Raw genomic sequence first — 15,788 nt, forward strand, 5'->3', positions numbered from 1 at the left:
CCCTCCCGGTATCACCACTCACCACTGGTCCAGAGGGGATCATCTGTCCTGGATATCCTGTGTTTCCAGTTTCCATCTGCACCACTGTGCATCATCTGGTCCAACCAGGTTTGTAAGGTAGAATTGGGATCATGATAGGGGGGTGGGGAATATTTAGGAACCAGAGGAAAGTTGTATGTTTCATTGTTGCTACACTGCACCCTGACTGGCTCGTCTCCTCCCAGAGACCTTTCCATAAGGGGATGTCCAGTTGCCTACAGATGGGCTTTGGGTCCCCACTCCACACTCCCCCTCATTCACAATTATATGATTTTTTGTTCTTTGATGCCTGATACCCGATCCCCTGTAGAGCTATGGGTCAGTGAGGGATGTCGTGTCTCATAGTGGGGCTGGCCATATGGTCTTCTATGTGGATTGTCTGCTCTGAACTGGAATATCGTTCTCAAGGCTTGGTGGGCCAGGATATGCTCTAGTCTCTCTTCCTCCCCCTTCATTTGCACCTGTGTGCTCTGATCAGACATGTCCCTTTCCCTGAGCTGCAGCTTCAGTGCTGTCCTCTGAAATAAATTCTTCTGGGGGAGGGAATATTATGTTCTTTTAAGAACTATGTGTACAGAATCAAAGTGCCCACACCAACTCAGAAGCTTTGCTGGGCAGGGTCAGGACTGGTGAGTTTGTGAAAGGGGGGCGGTGGGGGCGGGGTAGGGCTCTGCAAAGGAGGGGCAGAATATGTACTTCAAGAACGTAGTCAATGCACCAAGTGTAGAAACTGCCCATTGGTGTATGCTTTGGCTGTGTGTGTGCTGAACAACAAAATTTGTAAAATTTAAGGGAAAGTTTATGTAATTTCATTTTATTTCCTATTCAGATAAAGATTTCATGCTTTGTAGGAGCCTTGGTGGTATAGTGGATTACAAATTGGGCTGTAACTTCAAAGTTAACGGTGTAGATCCACCAACTGCCCCAAGGGAGAAAGATGAGACACACTATTCCTGTGAGGATTGGTTGCTAGATGTTGTAATTGACTGAATGGCAATGGGTTTGCTTTTTGTGTGGCGTATGTGAAATCTACTAAAATCATAAACTTAGTTAAAAACAGAAAGGATGAAGCAAAAAATGGACAGGGCGGATGATCCCTTCAGGACCAATGGTGAGAGTGGATATACCGGGAGGGTGGAGTGGAAAGGGGGAACCGATTACAAGGATCTATATATAATCTCCTGCCTGGGGGATGGACAGTAAAAAAGTGGGTGAAGGGAGAAGTCGGACAGTGTAAGATATGACAAAATAATAATAATTTATGAATTATGAGGGGTTCATGAGGGAGGGGGGAGTGGGAATGGAGGAGGGGGGAAATGAGCTGATGCCAAGGGCTCAAGTGGAGAGCAAATGTTTTGAGAATGATGATGGCAACAAAATGTACAAATGTGCTTGACACAATGGTCGTATGTATGGATTGTGATAAAGAGTTGTATGAGCCCCTAATAAAATGATTTTTTTTTAAATGGAGCTGCAAGAATTATCCAGGAATTAAGTTGGTATAAAAATATAAGCCGTAGAAAAGATTATCTGTATTGTGGATAAAGCATAAATTTGGGGCTAAGCTCTCTAGCTCAGCCAGTACAAATAGAGAAGTACAGTTGAACATTTACACAGTTTAGCATCTCTAGCAGTGCAGTACATAGAATGTAAGCCATTAATTTTAAATCTCCCTTTAGTGATGTTTAAAAAAAAATTTAAGTAAAAATAAATTGTTTTATTTAATCTAATATATTGATTATTTTCATTTCAACATGTAATAAATACAAATGATTATTGAGGTATGTTCTTTTCTAATAGTAAACTTTCTAAATCAAATGTGTATCTTGCTCTCAGAGCACATCTCAGTTGAGACTAGCCACATTTCAAGGGCTAATGGCATAGTCAGATTTAGAAACAAAAACAAGCCATAGCTTCAAGAAACGCACAACTGTTCCTGCACTTGAGACCTGTAACAAATTGTTGTATCAGAAAGTATTGGATTAATGATTCATCATTGGCAAACTGGTTCAAACTTTTGGATAAATCATTTTACTTGATACTAACCTCTGATATTCCAGTAAACAGATTAATGCAAACAGAGAAAGGCAACTCTGCTGATCTGCTGGTTCTAGGCTGGAGAATCTAGCACTTTCTGAACAGCCAACACCAGTGCCTCCAGGGACCAGACAATAAACAGAAAATGTCTGAAATTATCCAGGGTTGAATTGGGGATTTTTTGAAAATTGTGGCAAACCTGGAGCAAGTGTGTCCTGCCTAAAAATATCAAATTCAAAATTTCAAAATACTGCTGGCCAAATTAAGCTTGACCTGCTGGGTCTAGTTTGCAGCCCCTGGTTTAGGTACTAAGTAGGTAGTAAGTAGGTCAAGAGCCTCTGAGGATGACTGGGAAGCCCCCCTCCCCCCGACTGGGGGGTGGTGTTAGGGAGGGGAGGATGCATTTGGCCTCAAAACTTTGTAAGTAGTTTTAGGGCTTTGAGGCCCCATTAGGCTCCTGATGTAGAAAGGAATTGTCAGTGGATGGTGAATACTCAAGAAGATTGGGAAGGCTTTCCAGAGTGAGAGGCATTTTAACCAGTCCCTGAAAGGATTGACATAGGGGAGGCGGTGGAATTATTTGTATGCCAGCCTGAAGGCATGCTTTTAAGCTTTGTGCGGGCGGTAAATTTATTTATTTTTTGTTTTGTTTAGAAAATTTTTGTCTTTCTGAATAAAGCTAGAATTACTGCTATTTCACATCTTAAAGCCAATGTGGGTATCTTATGTGGCTAGGAAAATGATTTTGTGATGTGCCACTGCTTTACTGAAGACTAGAAATAGGGCAATAATTAGTACGGATTCAGACTTGGATTACTTTCTTTAGTTAGTACCTTGCTCAATAATGTAATTTTTCAAGATTTACATATGCAGCACATTTTGATTGACACCTTCATTGGGAAAATTGAATTTGCCTTGACACGTCTGCTCAGGGTTCCTATTTAGCAAAATGTGTTTGCTTGCATACATTTGAAATGCTTTAACAGAATTCATATCTGTTACAGTATGCTTTGAGGGATTTTTTCAGTTTAGAGGCTGAATAAGAATGAAGGAAAAAAATACTAAAGCCACTGTGCTTACTGCTTGCCTAAGGTGGTAGAGGTGTATTGTGTGTTGGGGGTGGGGTGGGGTTGTTTAGGTTAGCAATGCTGCAGTTTTAAATCCAGGTTCTTGGATCCAACTCTTCTAACTCTTCCACCCCCCCACCCTCTTTTTATTCCTGCTGAGAACCCCCCCCCTTAACTTTTTATTGTGAATTAGGTGAGGATTTACAGACCAGATCATCCGTCTTTCTTCAGCAATTTGAACTATATACATTTGTGTCTACTCAGCCATTATAATCCCCTCAATCATCACTTTATTTTACTCTCTCCCTGTTTCCTGTTTCCATTTCCTTATCCTTTCTCAATCCTCTGAATCTGGTAAATGATACCCTCATGATTCTGAACAGTTGACCATTCTAACATGGGGGTGAATTCAGCTCCACACCTGAAAGGTGACCAAGGGCCATAGTTCCAGTGGTCCCACTAGGCTCCCACTAGGGTTTGGCTTTTGAGCTCTTTCACCACCTAGTTTCCTTAACTTCTGTCACACTTTTTGTGTTTTGTCCTAGTCTTTCTGTTAACTCCCAAGAATACAGAGACAGATTGGACATAGTCCTACTCTCAGATAGCATACAGTAAACTGGAACTGATGTGGGGAATGAGGACAGAGTGGTAAGAGATCTGGACAGTGCAGACTGGGCCCTTGAGACTACAGAGGAAGAGAGAGAGAGAGAGAATGTGAAATAGGTTCAAGAAGGTCTCTCGAAGGTGGTGGCATCTTGAAGAGTTGGTCGGCTTGTCTTTTCTCATTTGTGGTATTATTTCATAACTAACAAAACACACGTTTTAAATTTTATTGTGGTTAAAATATGCTAGGTGGCTTCAAAAAGTTTGTGAAAAGATGGAATGAAAAGATAATGGAATTTTTCCATCAATTTTTGTGTGAACCCCCTTCATATATGTATAACAAAAATTACCATTTTAACCATTTTAAGTGTACAGTTCACTGACATTAATTGTATTTACCATTTGCAGACATCACATATTCAAAAGTTTTTCATTGTGTCAGAAACTCGGTAGTACACCTTAGGCAGTGACTTCCCATTCCCCCAGCCCCCCACCCTTGGTAACCAGTAATAATCTCTCTGCATTTGCCTGGTCTAGAAATCTCATATAAATGGGATCACGCAATACTTCTTAACTGACTTATTTCACTTAGCATGTTTTTAGTGTTCATGTTTTAGCAAGTACTAGAACTGTATTTCTGTGTATGAATGACTTTAGATTCCATTGTATCTGTATGCCATATTTGTTTTTCTAACCACTTGTTAATCTATACTGGGGTTGTTTCCATCTTTTGACTGATGTGAACACTGCTGCAGTGAACACTGGTGTATCTGCATCTCTCTGAGTCCCTGCTGTGTATCTGACTGAGCCCCTTGAATCTTGTGGGTATATACCTGAGTGTAATCCCTGGGTCGCCTGGTGATTCCATGTTTAACCTCTTGAGGAACTGCTAAACTCTTTGTCAGAGTGTTGGCACCATTTAGCATTCTTGTAGCAGTGGGTGTGGGTTCCAGTTTCTCCACAGACATGCCACACTTCTTTTCCCTTTTTCTCCCAATTGCCATCTAGCATGGGTGAAGTGGTAGCTATCTTTTAAGTGCTTTTTGGCCATTTGTATGTAATCTTTGGTGAAATGTCTGTTCAAGTCCTTGGCTCTTTTTTTCCCTCCCCATTTTTAAATTGGGTCTGTGTCTTTTTGTCACTGACTTAAAAGACTTCTGTACCTATTTTAGATATTAGACCCTTAACAGATATGTGGCTCTCAAATATTTTCTCATTCTACCTCTTAATTGAAAACTTCCTTTTATTTTGGTGATTAAACTTATTTTTGATTGAAAAAGGTATACAACTACCACTAGGATCATTTTTCCCCCTACAAAAACGATAAATATTCAGCTGCATCATTTATGGTGTTGGGTTAAACCTTGGCATATAGGACTTTTTTAAAATAGATATTTTTTAGAGAAATATTAGGTTTTTTTCCTATGATATACTCAAAGAGCTGGTATAAAATCCGTAGTTCCCTTTAGAGCTCAGTCTTTGAATTGTGCAGCCCCATAGGTTTTGACAAATGCATACTGCCGTGTATCATACAGTATCATACAGAATAATTTCACTGCCCTAAAAATGTCATGTTCCACCTATTTGCCCTTCCCCTCCCTCTGAACCCCTCCTGATCTATGCCTCTGTAGCTCTATAGTTGTCTTTTGCAGAATGTCCTGTGTTGGAATTATGCCACATGTAGGTTAGCTGGAATCGTGCTGTGTATGTGTTTCACACATGCCCCTTTCACTTCGCAGTATTCATTTACGGCTCTTCTGTGTCTTTTCATGGCTCCGGAATTCATTTCTTTCCTTTTTGACATCATTGATCAATTTATTTATTTAAAGCTTGCCATTTTAATCATTTTAAAGTGTTCATTATTTAATCACTTTATTGGGGGGTTCTTACAACTTCATTTCTTTTTATCACTAAATAGCTCCACTTTGTATGACTGTAGTACAGTTTGTTTGGGTTATTCATTTGTTGAAAGGCATCTTGATTACTCTCAGCCTGGGACAATTATAAAAAAAGCAGCTATACAATTTGTATGCAGACTTTTACATTTTTGTCTCACCTGGGAAACATAGGCTTGCAGTTGCTAGATTGAATGTGCATGTAGGATTTTAACAGATAGATATGGAGTTGGTGAGCATATTCCTAAAAGGAAGAGCAAAGTAGTAGAAGTAGGCAATGGCCGTGCGTGCATGGACGTAACAGAAGATGGTTCAACCTGGCCCCTGCATGAGCTAAGTCTTGAGGGAGAGGGTCTTGGCCTGTTTGAAAGGCCTATGAATGGAAATATCAAGCAAGTAGAAGGGTAGGACTTAACTGAGTCGCAAAGGAACTTGAAGGCTTTTGAGTATTCCAAGAAATTGACTTTGACCGGGAGGTGTAGACTAGAGAATAGACTGACTGGGAATTGTTGGGCCCTTTGTGTGCATCGTCAGATTGAATTTTCTCAGAGAGTGTTATGAGGTGACCGCTTTACAGATGAAGACATTGAGGTGCAATAGAGAAGTGACTTGCTCTGAGTTGCCCAGCTGGAATTAGAACTTGGGTCTGACCTTTAAAGCCCATGCTTCAAACTCTGATTTCAAGTTGGAGAATAGCCTTGTCATATAAGCCCTGATAGGAAACACCTTCTCATGTGTTCTCACCTGGATTGAGTTCTAAATAGAATTGCCCATGTTAATCATCAATTTCTATTCCAAGTGACTTTAGGCTGTTTTCCAAAGAGAGACCATAGGATTTAGATTTTACTGGCCAACTGAGGCAACTATGCCTGCTTTTGTCTCATTCTCAACTCCAAAGTGGTCTCCTGGAGGAGCATGCCAGGAGGCTTTATGGACTATGAGTCGGGCATTTGTAAGTATTCCTTTGGGACCCACCCTCCCACAGCTGCTGCCATGTCTCTGGGCCCAGCGTGAACGCCCTGCAGTGCCTGGTGGAGCAGCTCAAGCTGGAAGCCAGCGTGGAGAGGATCAAGGTTCCTCAGGCAGCTGCAGAGCTTTAACAGTACTGCATGCGTGCCCTATTGATCGGGGTTCCAGTAGGAAGCAACCCCTTCCGGGAGCCCAGAACCTGTGCTTTATTTACTCTGAGGACTAGGACCAAGTTCACTGAGGAATGCCTTCAAGTACAAATTGATGAATGACTGCCTCCAAGTCACAAGACAACATTTTCTCTACCCAAACAACTTTCAGCTATTTGAGAGCTTTCCTGTGGCCTGGTGCTATAGCCAAAATTCTCTAGAAATTGATGTATTTCGGTTCAATTAAGAAACAGTAGGCCTTTATATAATAATGGGTGGCCTGGTTCTTTTGGTGAAGTGTATTATACTTAAGACAAACAAAAAGCTTGCCATCAAACTTACCTAAATATACCTTTTTCATAAAAGAATTGTTGTTTTTCTATGCCTAGAGTACCATGTATGTTTTATTTATTGGATAACTACATTTTAAAGAGGAAAACATTTCTGTTTATTTTTTTAAATGGAATATTTATGATTTTCCCAAGGCTTTTATACCATAATAAGATATGCTCTTTTCTCATTTCTAAATGAAGATAAACAAGTATAGGCAGAAGGCAGTCCCCAGATTTTGAACAAATTCCATTCCTAGGTCTGTCTTTAAGTTGAATTTTATGTGTGTTGGTACAGTTAGGTTCATGTCTAACATTGCTAGGTCAAATGTTTGTCTTAAGTATATACTGTATTTTTCTATGTATAAAAATATTAAAGAAACACTTCCAGATAATAAAGCTTTAACATAATAATGTAGCAAAACATAATAAGATTGCTTTGATGCACATTGCAAAGTAGTTCCCACTTGTCATCATGATCCATTGTATGTACCTTGAATTTTTAATATAGTAGACTATAAGAATTGGTTTGTTAAAAAGAAAATTGGCTGTAATAGTAGTAGATGCGTCAGAAGTCCGTAATCTAGAGGAAGAGTAGGGTTTACTAAGTGATGCCTTGATTTTTCCAAACAGGAAGAGTTTGACTTTTAACATTAACCATGGGAGCTGTTTCTTCTCCAACTAATTGGAAAGAGTTGTGTTGTGTACTAAGTTGCCCCATCTTCTGTCTGAAGCAGATTTAGCCATTGTTTTAAGTTCCTTTGATTTGGTTTAGGATACTTTTCAAAGAGTATTTTGTATTTGTGATAATCTTTGAGGAAATTTAAAATAAAATATATGCTTTAAATAAAAGTAATCCCTTGGGTTAAATGATAACATTCCAGCTTTGTTGACTCGTGAATTCTCATAGGTAGGATTCTGGAATGGATGTATTGCTGGCTCCATATTTTAACCGGTGGATACAACCTTTTCTGCTTTTTCTCCCCCTCTCCCTAATCCTAATGACAGACGGAAGGAGTCACAAAGCGCCTGGCAGAAAAGAATGATTTTGTGATCTTCCTGTTTACACTTATGACAAGTAAGAAAACATTCTTACAAACCGCAACCCTCATTGAAGATATTTTGGGCGTTAAAAAGGTGAGTTGGGTTGTTGTCTCAGGCAGGTTGATGTTTTAATGGGGGTATGAGTCTCTGATGATTGAATCCTTCAGCTTGAATTATATACGGAGGCTACTTGGAAAAAAATTCTTCCACGCTCCTAGAGTTGAATATTTTTATAGTGCTACTTAAATATCTTCAAGTATAAAACTAGGTTCTACTTCATATACTGAGTCTTATATGACTTTAGAATACCTAAATTAAAATCAGACTAATTATAATATTCATGAATTCAGATTGACTTCATCAATTTAATGTGATAGCTCAGGTTTTCACTGGAACTAAATTGCCCCTCATTAATTACAATGGTGTAAATTCTTTTTAGCATTCCTTTACTGCTGTATACTGTATTGCAACTCTTTAGTTTCCTACCACTTTCCTATTTTTGAACTGCTATGAAACCTCCATGTGTATTATGTCCTCCTTTCTGGTAATGTTTGACCTTAACTTATTAAATCCACTTCTGTTTTTTTCTCATTCATTGTCAACAATTTAAATTGGCTAATTGGTTCCAACATAGAAGATGCAAATGTTAAGTACTGAAATCCTGCCACTTGACCATAAGGTGGCCATTCATATCCAGAGAATGCTTTAAAAGAAAAACAAAAACTGATTGAAATGAAAACATTAAAGGTTTTCCATCAAGAACTTAATAACAAAACAACTCAATCACAACACCCCGCCACCACCACCAAAAAAGAGAGAGAAAGAAGAAAACTATATATAGCCATAGACCCTGTTAGAGGGAATCACTTCAACTTTTTGTGTAGCACCTGGTAGGACTTGGAACTTACTTTCCCAGTTCTTGTCCTGAGCCTGCATTTTGGTTGCATATTGACAGATTTCTTCCTCCTCTCACTGAGGGGGCAGAACCAGCCTCCTTTGAGTTTTGTTTTAGGGTCTCTATGCGCATTCTGGTGACTCCAATGTGTCTCTTGCTGTTACTGTCCTTGGGCCCTGCTTGCCATTGCCCATTCGGAGGACTACAGTGGACTCATTCATTGTGTGTAAGCACACATTGGAGAACTGTGCAGGCTCCCGATAGACCCTTTGTGCCCTTGATGAAAAGGCTTGGTTATTTTTCCAGTAATTGTGTGCTCCCGCCATGTGTGGAAGTGCCTTCCTGGCAAGAACTCCAGACTGACTCCCTGGTGGTCTCAGCATCTAACATTGTTCCTTCACAGCTTTTCCCACCTGCCACATCAGGCCGCCTTTCTCCTTTCTGGATGACCCACTATGCTGATGGGGTTGCTAGACATGATGGGTACCTTGATGCAGTTTGAAATGCTTTGTTAATAGGGGATTGGAAATCCAAGAACACAGACCACATGTGCTCCCTCACAAATACCCTTTTGACTGCGGGTCAACAGGAGTGCTTCTATGCTGCTGCTGCTGCTGCTGCCGTCTTGTGTAGTGGGACATTCACATGTCTAGCTGGGCACCTGGGAAAGCACTGTTCTAAGGGCTGAGGCGGCAGTATTTTGGTATAAACCACCTGTTAACCTGTGCCCAGGCACTGATTGGGAAGCTCAGTCCTATAACAAATTTTCTAAATGAAAACACTACATTGAAACCAAGAGAGATGTGAAAGGGTAAATATTGTTTTGAAGAAGCTTTGTTTTATACTTATACATGCATATATGTGTTCACACATTTATATGTATTGTAATGAAAAATGTTTTTCTTACTCTTGTTCTTGGTCAGAGCAGCGTAGAAACCACTTCCCCCAAACCATTTCTGTACATTTTATCCAGAAACACTTAAAGACACTTATGCATACTTGTTTTACTACCAAAACCTGAAAAGCAGTCAACTATCAACACCTCAAACTAAACCCACTTCCAACTCATAGTGACCCTATGACAATTATCGCTTCTATGAAAATAAATTTTTATAGGAACAGACAGACTTGTCTCTCTCCCACACCATCTATCAATGGGAGATGGATAAATATACTGTATTCACACAATGGAATATTATCCAGAGTGAAAATGAACGAAGAGTTGCCAGCAACATGGCTGAATCATAGAAGTCATTATTGAATGATTGAAGCTAGTTACAGAAGGCTCTATATTTCATTTTTGTAAAGTTCAAAAACAAGCAAAAGCAAATCAGATATGGTAAAGATATTTTTCTGATGACAAGGGAAAATAATAAAATTAACGGTAGTGGTTACCCATCTTCTGCAGAGGCAAAGATTCTGCAGAGAAAACACACAGCTATTTTGTTTGTCTTTATAGCATACATCAAGTAAATAAAACTATAATGAAAGAAATGGGCTTCCTGACTGATGGTCTCCTGTTCCTCCATGATTGTTTCTGTTATTTCCAGATTGAACCTTATCCTGCACTGTAACATGTTTCTTCCCTAATAATTAATGGTGGGGCTAGGGCTTGGAGAGAAATGGACCTTGGGAGTGAGGACCCCTGGTCCGAATCTCTAGCTGGTTTAGATAGAGCCAGGTGGGTTGCAAGTCAGTTTCTAAACATTACAGCAGCTACAATTTGTTGTGAACTGGGAAAGGGAAGGGCTGAGATGGAAGAAGCTACTCCCGGGTCCTCTCTTCACAGGTAGATCTTGTCATCCTCCATCCCCAGGAATAGAAAGGAGTAGGATTCTTGAAGGTATAGCATTTAGGAATCGTTCACCTGCCTAGAGTACCCTTACAGACACCCTCTCTGCCATGTTCCATGCCCATAGGCTCTAGAGAGAAGATAGGACTCAACCCTCCCACAGGCAGTGGCAAATTATTTGAGAAATAGATTTAGGAATAGACAATCAGAAGATCATGTGATTTGTACTGGGCTAAATCCCCAACCCAGTGGATGTTAAGTTGGCTGAGTGAAGGATAGCAGGGATTATCCGAGGTACACAGAATGGTTCAGAACAAGAAAAGCATCTGTCATATCTGACAGTTGTGAACTTAACAAGGGAGTACAAAGATAACCAAATGACAAAAAACAAAAAGGCACTCCATAAAATTCTTTATCTTGATACAGGATAGCTATTAAAACTTAGAGCAAACATCAAACTTTGATACCGAATCTTTGGAGAGGCTTCTGTTCTTTAGGAAAAAGACGATGTCTGTTCTCACTCTAGAGAAATAGTCACCTGGCATTCATGTGAACACAACAGACAGCGTTCACTGCAACCTTGTTTAATAGTGAAAAATTGTAATTCACCCAGATGGACGTAAAAAGAAAACTGATTAAATGGTAGAATGGAACATTGGAAGATGAATGAGCTGGGACTCTGTGTGTTCAGTTTCAGATAAATCTCATGTTGAATCTAAAGTAAAATTAAGAGTATTCACAGGAAACTTGAGCTTGCAAAGCCAAGCCATATTCTTGATGGAAATGTTGCTAAATATGAAAGCATGGTAATAATAAGCACAAAATCCAAGATAGACATGATTTTTCTTTATATTTGAGGTATTTCTTTTCTAGAAAGAAAATTCTGTAGCAAGAATGGTAATTTATAATTTGATAGAAACTTGAGTCCTCAGTGTTTTTTTTAAAGATGTAAAATGAGCTACCTGGGCAAAGGTGAGCAGACAAAGCTAAAAGGTTCTATAATCAGCTAACGTTGTACAGTAAGATTCAGAGCTGGGATTTGAACCTAAGTGGTCTAGCTACTGAGATTTCTTTGGGGTGCAGAAGAGGGGCATACCCCTCCTCCAGTCTCTTAAATGACTGAACACGGATTATTTGTGTCTTCTGTAGGAAATGATCCGACTAGATGAAGTCCCCAATCTGAGTTCCTTAGTATCCAATTTCGATCAGCAGCAGCTTGCGAATTTCTGCCGGATTCTGGCTGTCACTATTTCGGAGATGGACACAGGGAATGATGACAAGCACACTCTTCTTGCCAAAAATGCTCAGCAGAAGAAGAGCTTGAGCTTGGGGCCTTCAGCTGCTGAAATCAACCAAGGTAAAGACGACTCCAAGTTCTCAGAATTTTGAAATTGTAGCACTGAGCCCCCTTCCTGAAGTCTCTCACTCTGTCCGTATCTCAGAGATGGCTCTGCGGAGAGCACCCAAGGTCTGCTTAGAATGTGCTAAGTTTGTGTGTGTACATCTGTTCGTTAGCTTGTGGGGGTTAGTCCGTAACTTTCATTAGATTCTTGAAGAGATCCAAACCTTCCTCTTTCTCACTGGCTCTCGACTTTACCAGGCTTGATGCCCTTCTCCAGGGCCTGGTCTGCAGAGTTGCAGAGCAACCTTCCTTAGGTGGAATATGAGCCCTTCATCGACTTTGTGGGCATTCTGATTTTAGTTAAGGGCACTAGTAACTGTACTTTCTCGGTTATTAGGGATCTTAATTTTACACATTTGTTATTGTCATTAGGTATTGTCAAGTTGGTGCTGACTCAGCAACCTATGTAACACAATGAAACACTGGCCGATTCCTACACCCTCACAATTGTGTGTGAGATGCCATTGTTGCAGCCACTACATCAGTCCATCTCCTTGAGAGTCCCCCTCTTTTGTGCGGACTCTACCTCACCAAGCATGATGTGCCCTTTCCAGGGAGCGTTTACATGTTCACAGTATGTGAGTCAGAGTCTCACCATCCTTGCTGCTTAGTATTCTGACAGTTCTTCTTCCAGACAGATTTGTTTGTTTTCTGGCAGTCTGCACTACTTTGAATACTCGTCACCCAACCGTAATTCAGTTCCTTCAGTTCTCTGCAGCCCTCCTATCCCTTGTCCAATTGGCACGTGCAGACGAGGCCATTGAAAACACCATGGCTTGGTCAGGCACACCTTAGTCCTCACAGTGACAGCCTTGTTCTTCAACACTTTAAAAAGGTCTTGTGCAGCAGATGTGCGTAATGCAGTGCATTGTTTGACTGCTTGGCTGCTGTTCCGTGAGCGTTGACTGTGGGTCCAAGTAACATGAAATCCTTTTATCATGAGGTTGTCTCTTGATCCCCAGTTATAAGGAACTTGGTCTTCTTTATTTTGAGTTCCACTTCATACAGAAGGCTGCAGTCTTTGATTTTCACCAGCAAGTACTTCAAGACTTCTTTGCTCTTTAGCAAGTGTGTTAGTGTGGGTTGACTAGAGAAACAAATTCATAGACACTCGTATGTTTATAAGAACTTAAAAAGAAAAGAAAAGAAAGAGCTTTATATCCAAGAGTAATGGTACATTAAGAAAACAGCCCAGCCCAGGCCAGATGACATCCTTAAGTTTGATACTACCCCATATGTCAATACTAGTCCATACATTTCTTGATGCTGAAGGCAGCAAGATCACAGGCCAGTGTGTGGAAAGTCTTATGGATCCAGTGGTGGTAGAAGCTGCTCAGCACTGGTCTCTACGTGGCTCCTCCAGCTACTGGGCTCTGGCTGCATTAGCGTAGCTCCATCAGGCTCATAGTAATGTCTCACAGGGAGTGAGTGTGTGTCTTACCTCCAGCGAGCTACTTATCTCCTTAGCGCCTCCAAATGAGGTCATCAAGCTGCGACCTGAATGACAGGCTAAACTCCACCCCTTCACTCGTAATAGTCTCAGATTGACAACAGATTATGTAACTACCGTAGCAAGCTGGTTGTGTCATCTGAGCATTAGAGGATAAGCCTGCCTTCAATCGTTATGCTATAGTCTTCATAGAGTACAACTTCTCAAACTATTTGTTCAGCATAGAGATTAAATAAGTATGGTGGCCGGCTGTACACTGAAGGACACTTTCTTGATTCTAAACCATGGGTCCTCAAACTGCGGCCCGCTGGCCATGCGGGCCACGAGGACATTTATCCGGCCCGCCAAGTGTTTTTGCCCCGTTTTGTTTTTTACTTCAAAATAAGATAGGTGCAGTGTGCATAGGAATTTGTTCATAGTTTTTTTAAAACTATAGTCCAGCTCTCCATCGGGTCTGAGGGACAATGAACTGGCCCCCTGTTTTAAAAGTTTGAGGACCCCTGTTCTAAACCATGCATTATTACCTTGTTCCATTCAAATGACTGCCTCTTTGTCTGTGTACTGGTTCCATAGGACTTCTGGATTTCTTACTCTGCTCAGTGCTATCCAGTTTGGTATGATCCACACAGTCGATTGTCTTTGCAAAGTCCATAAGCCACCAAGTAGACATCTTTCTGGTATTCTCTGCTTTCAGCCAAGATCCATCTGACGCCAGTAATGAAATCCCTTGTCACTTCTTCCAAATGCAGTTTCAGTTTCCGCCAGCTCCCTGTACTGCTGCAATTGTTTTTTCATTAGCTTAGGCAAACTTTTACTGGCATGTGATTATCAGTGATATTGTTCTGTAGTTTGAACATTCTGTCACATCACCTTTCTTGGGAATGGGCACAGATGGGGATCTCTTGCAGGCAGTTGGCCAGATAGGTGTCTTCAAAATTGTTTAACATAGATGAGTGAGTGCTTTTGGTGATCAATTAGACTGTTAGAGCATTTCATTGGTAATCCATCAGTTCCTGGAGCTGTGTTTTTTGCTAATGCCTTCCATGTAGCTTGAACTTCCTCCTTCAGTACCATTGGTTCTTAACCATATGCTGCTACTTGAAATGGTTGTGTGTTGACAAATTCTTTTTGGGACAGCGACTGTGTGTTCTTTTCATGTACTTGTGATGCTTCCTGCATCATTCAATATTTTGTCCATGGAATCCTTCAATATTGCAACTCCAGGCTTGTATTTTGCCTTCCATTCTTTCAACCTAAGATATGCTAAGCATGTTCTTTCTTTTTTGCTAACTCCGTCTTTGCACATTCCATTTTAAAATCGTGTAAAGAGTTATAGTCTCAGAAACCCACAGGGGCAGCTCCACCTTGCCCTTTAGGGTTGCTATGAGTCAGCATCCACTGTGAATTTGTTCTGGACTGATAAGGAAACTGAAGGTAAGATAGGTTAATTAATTAGGTACCTGTTTGTGCTGAGGCACTTAGTGGCTGCATCTTACAGTTTCTCAGTTACTTTTTATCCTGTTATTATCCAGCAGCAACACACACCTGTTTCTAAGGGCTGACTAGAGTAAAATCAGCATTGTTCAGCATCCTTAGGGAACGAGAAGTTTATTGAACTGCAAGCTAACTCCAAACCCAGTTTTCTTTGTTTTGGGAGATTTTTTTATTTTAAGTCATTATACAAAGTTTGCGTCCATATCTATATGGCAAGCCCATATCTGTGTTTGCTTGTGTCCTTTGACATAAAGCTTGAAAGTTGTAGTTCAGCACAAAGTCTGTGCCGATCTTGCCCCTCCCCACCTCTGATCATACTTCATAGTCCCTTCCACCCCTCTGACATGCTTCTTTCTCTAGTCAAGAGCCTCAGGAAGGCCAGGCTGGTCCCAAAGCCAGACTCACTGCCATCAAATTAATTCCGACACACAGAGTCCTTACAGAGCAGAGTAAAACTGCCCGTGGGTCTCTTGAGGGCAGACAGGCCTTTCGCTCAATGAGCAGCCCAGCGCAGCGTGCAGCTGCTGCACCACCAGGTCTCCCATATCAGTCCGTCCTCGGTCCTGCTGCACCACCAGGTCTCCCGTATCAGTCCGTCCTCGGTCCTGCTGCACCACCAGGTC

The 15,788-nt window shown here is 40.9% G+C and overlaps 1 protein-coding gene across 2 annotated transcripts in view; it reads left to right on the plus strand.

Moving 5' to 3' along the window:
• The window catches only part of LOC101657159 (transient receptor potential cation channel subfamily C member 4 associated protein), an 85,020-nt gene that overhangs the window by 41,220 nt on the left and 28,012 nt on the right, over positions 1-15,788 (plus strand). For both annotated transcript variants that reach the window (XM_004697941.2, XM_004697940.3), the window contains exons 6-7: positions 8,097-8,225; positions 11,969-12,176. In XM_004697941.2, coding sequence (XP_004697998.1) covers positions 8,097-8,225; positions 11,969-12,176 — 337 coding nt within the window. The remainder of the gene's footprint in view (positions 1-8,096; positions 8,226-11,968; positions 12,177-15,788) is intronic.

Source organism: Echinops telfairi, unplaced genomic scaffold (genome assembly GCF_000313985.2).
Source record: "Echinops telfairi isolate 266 unplaced genomic scaffold, ASM31398v2 ScPeMD7_5592;HRSCAF=6446, whole genome shotgun sequence".
Classification (NCBI taxonomy): domain Eukaryota; kingdom Metazoa; phylum Chordata; class Mammalia; order Afrosoricida; family Tenrecidae; genus Echinops; species Echinops telfairi.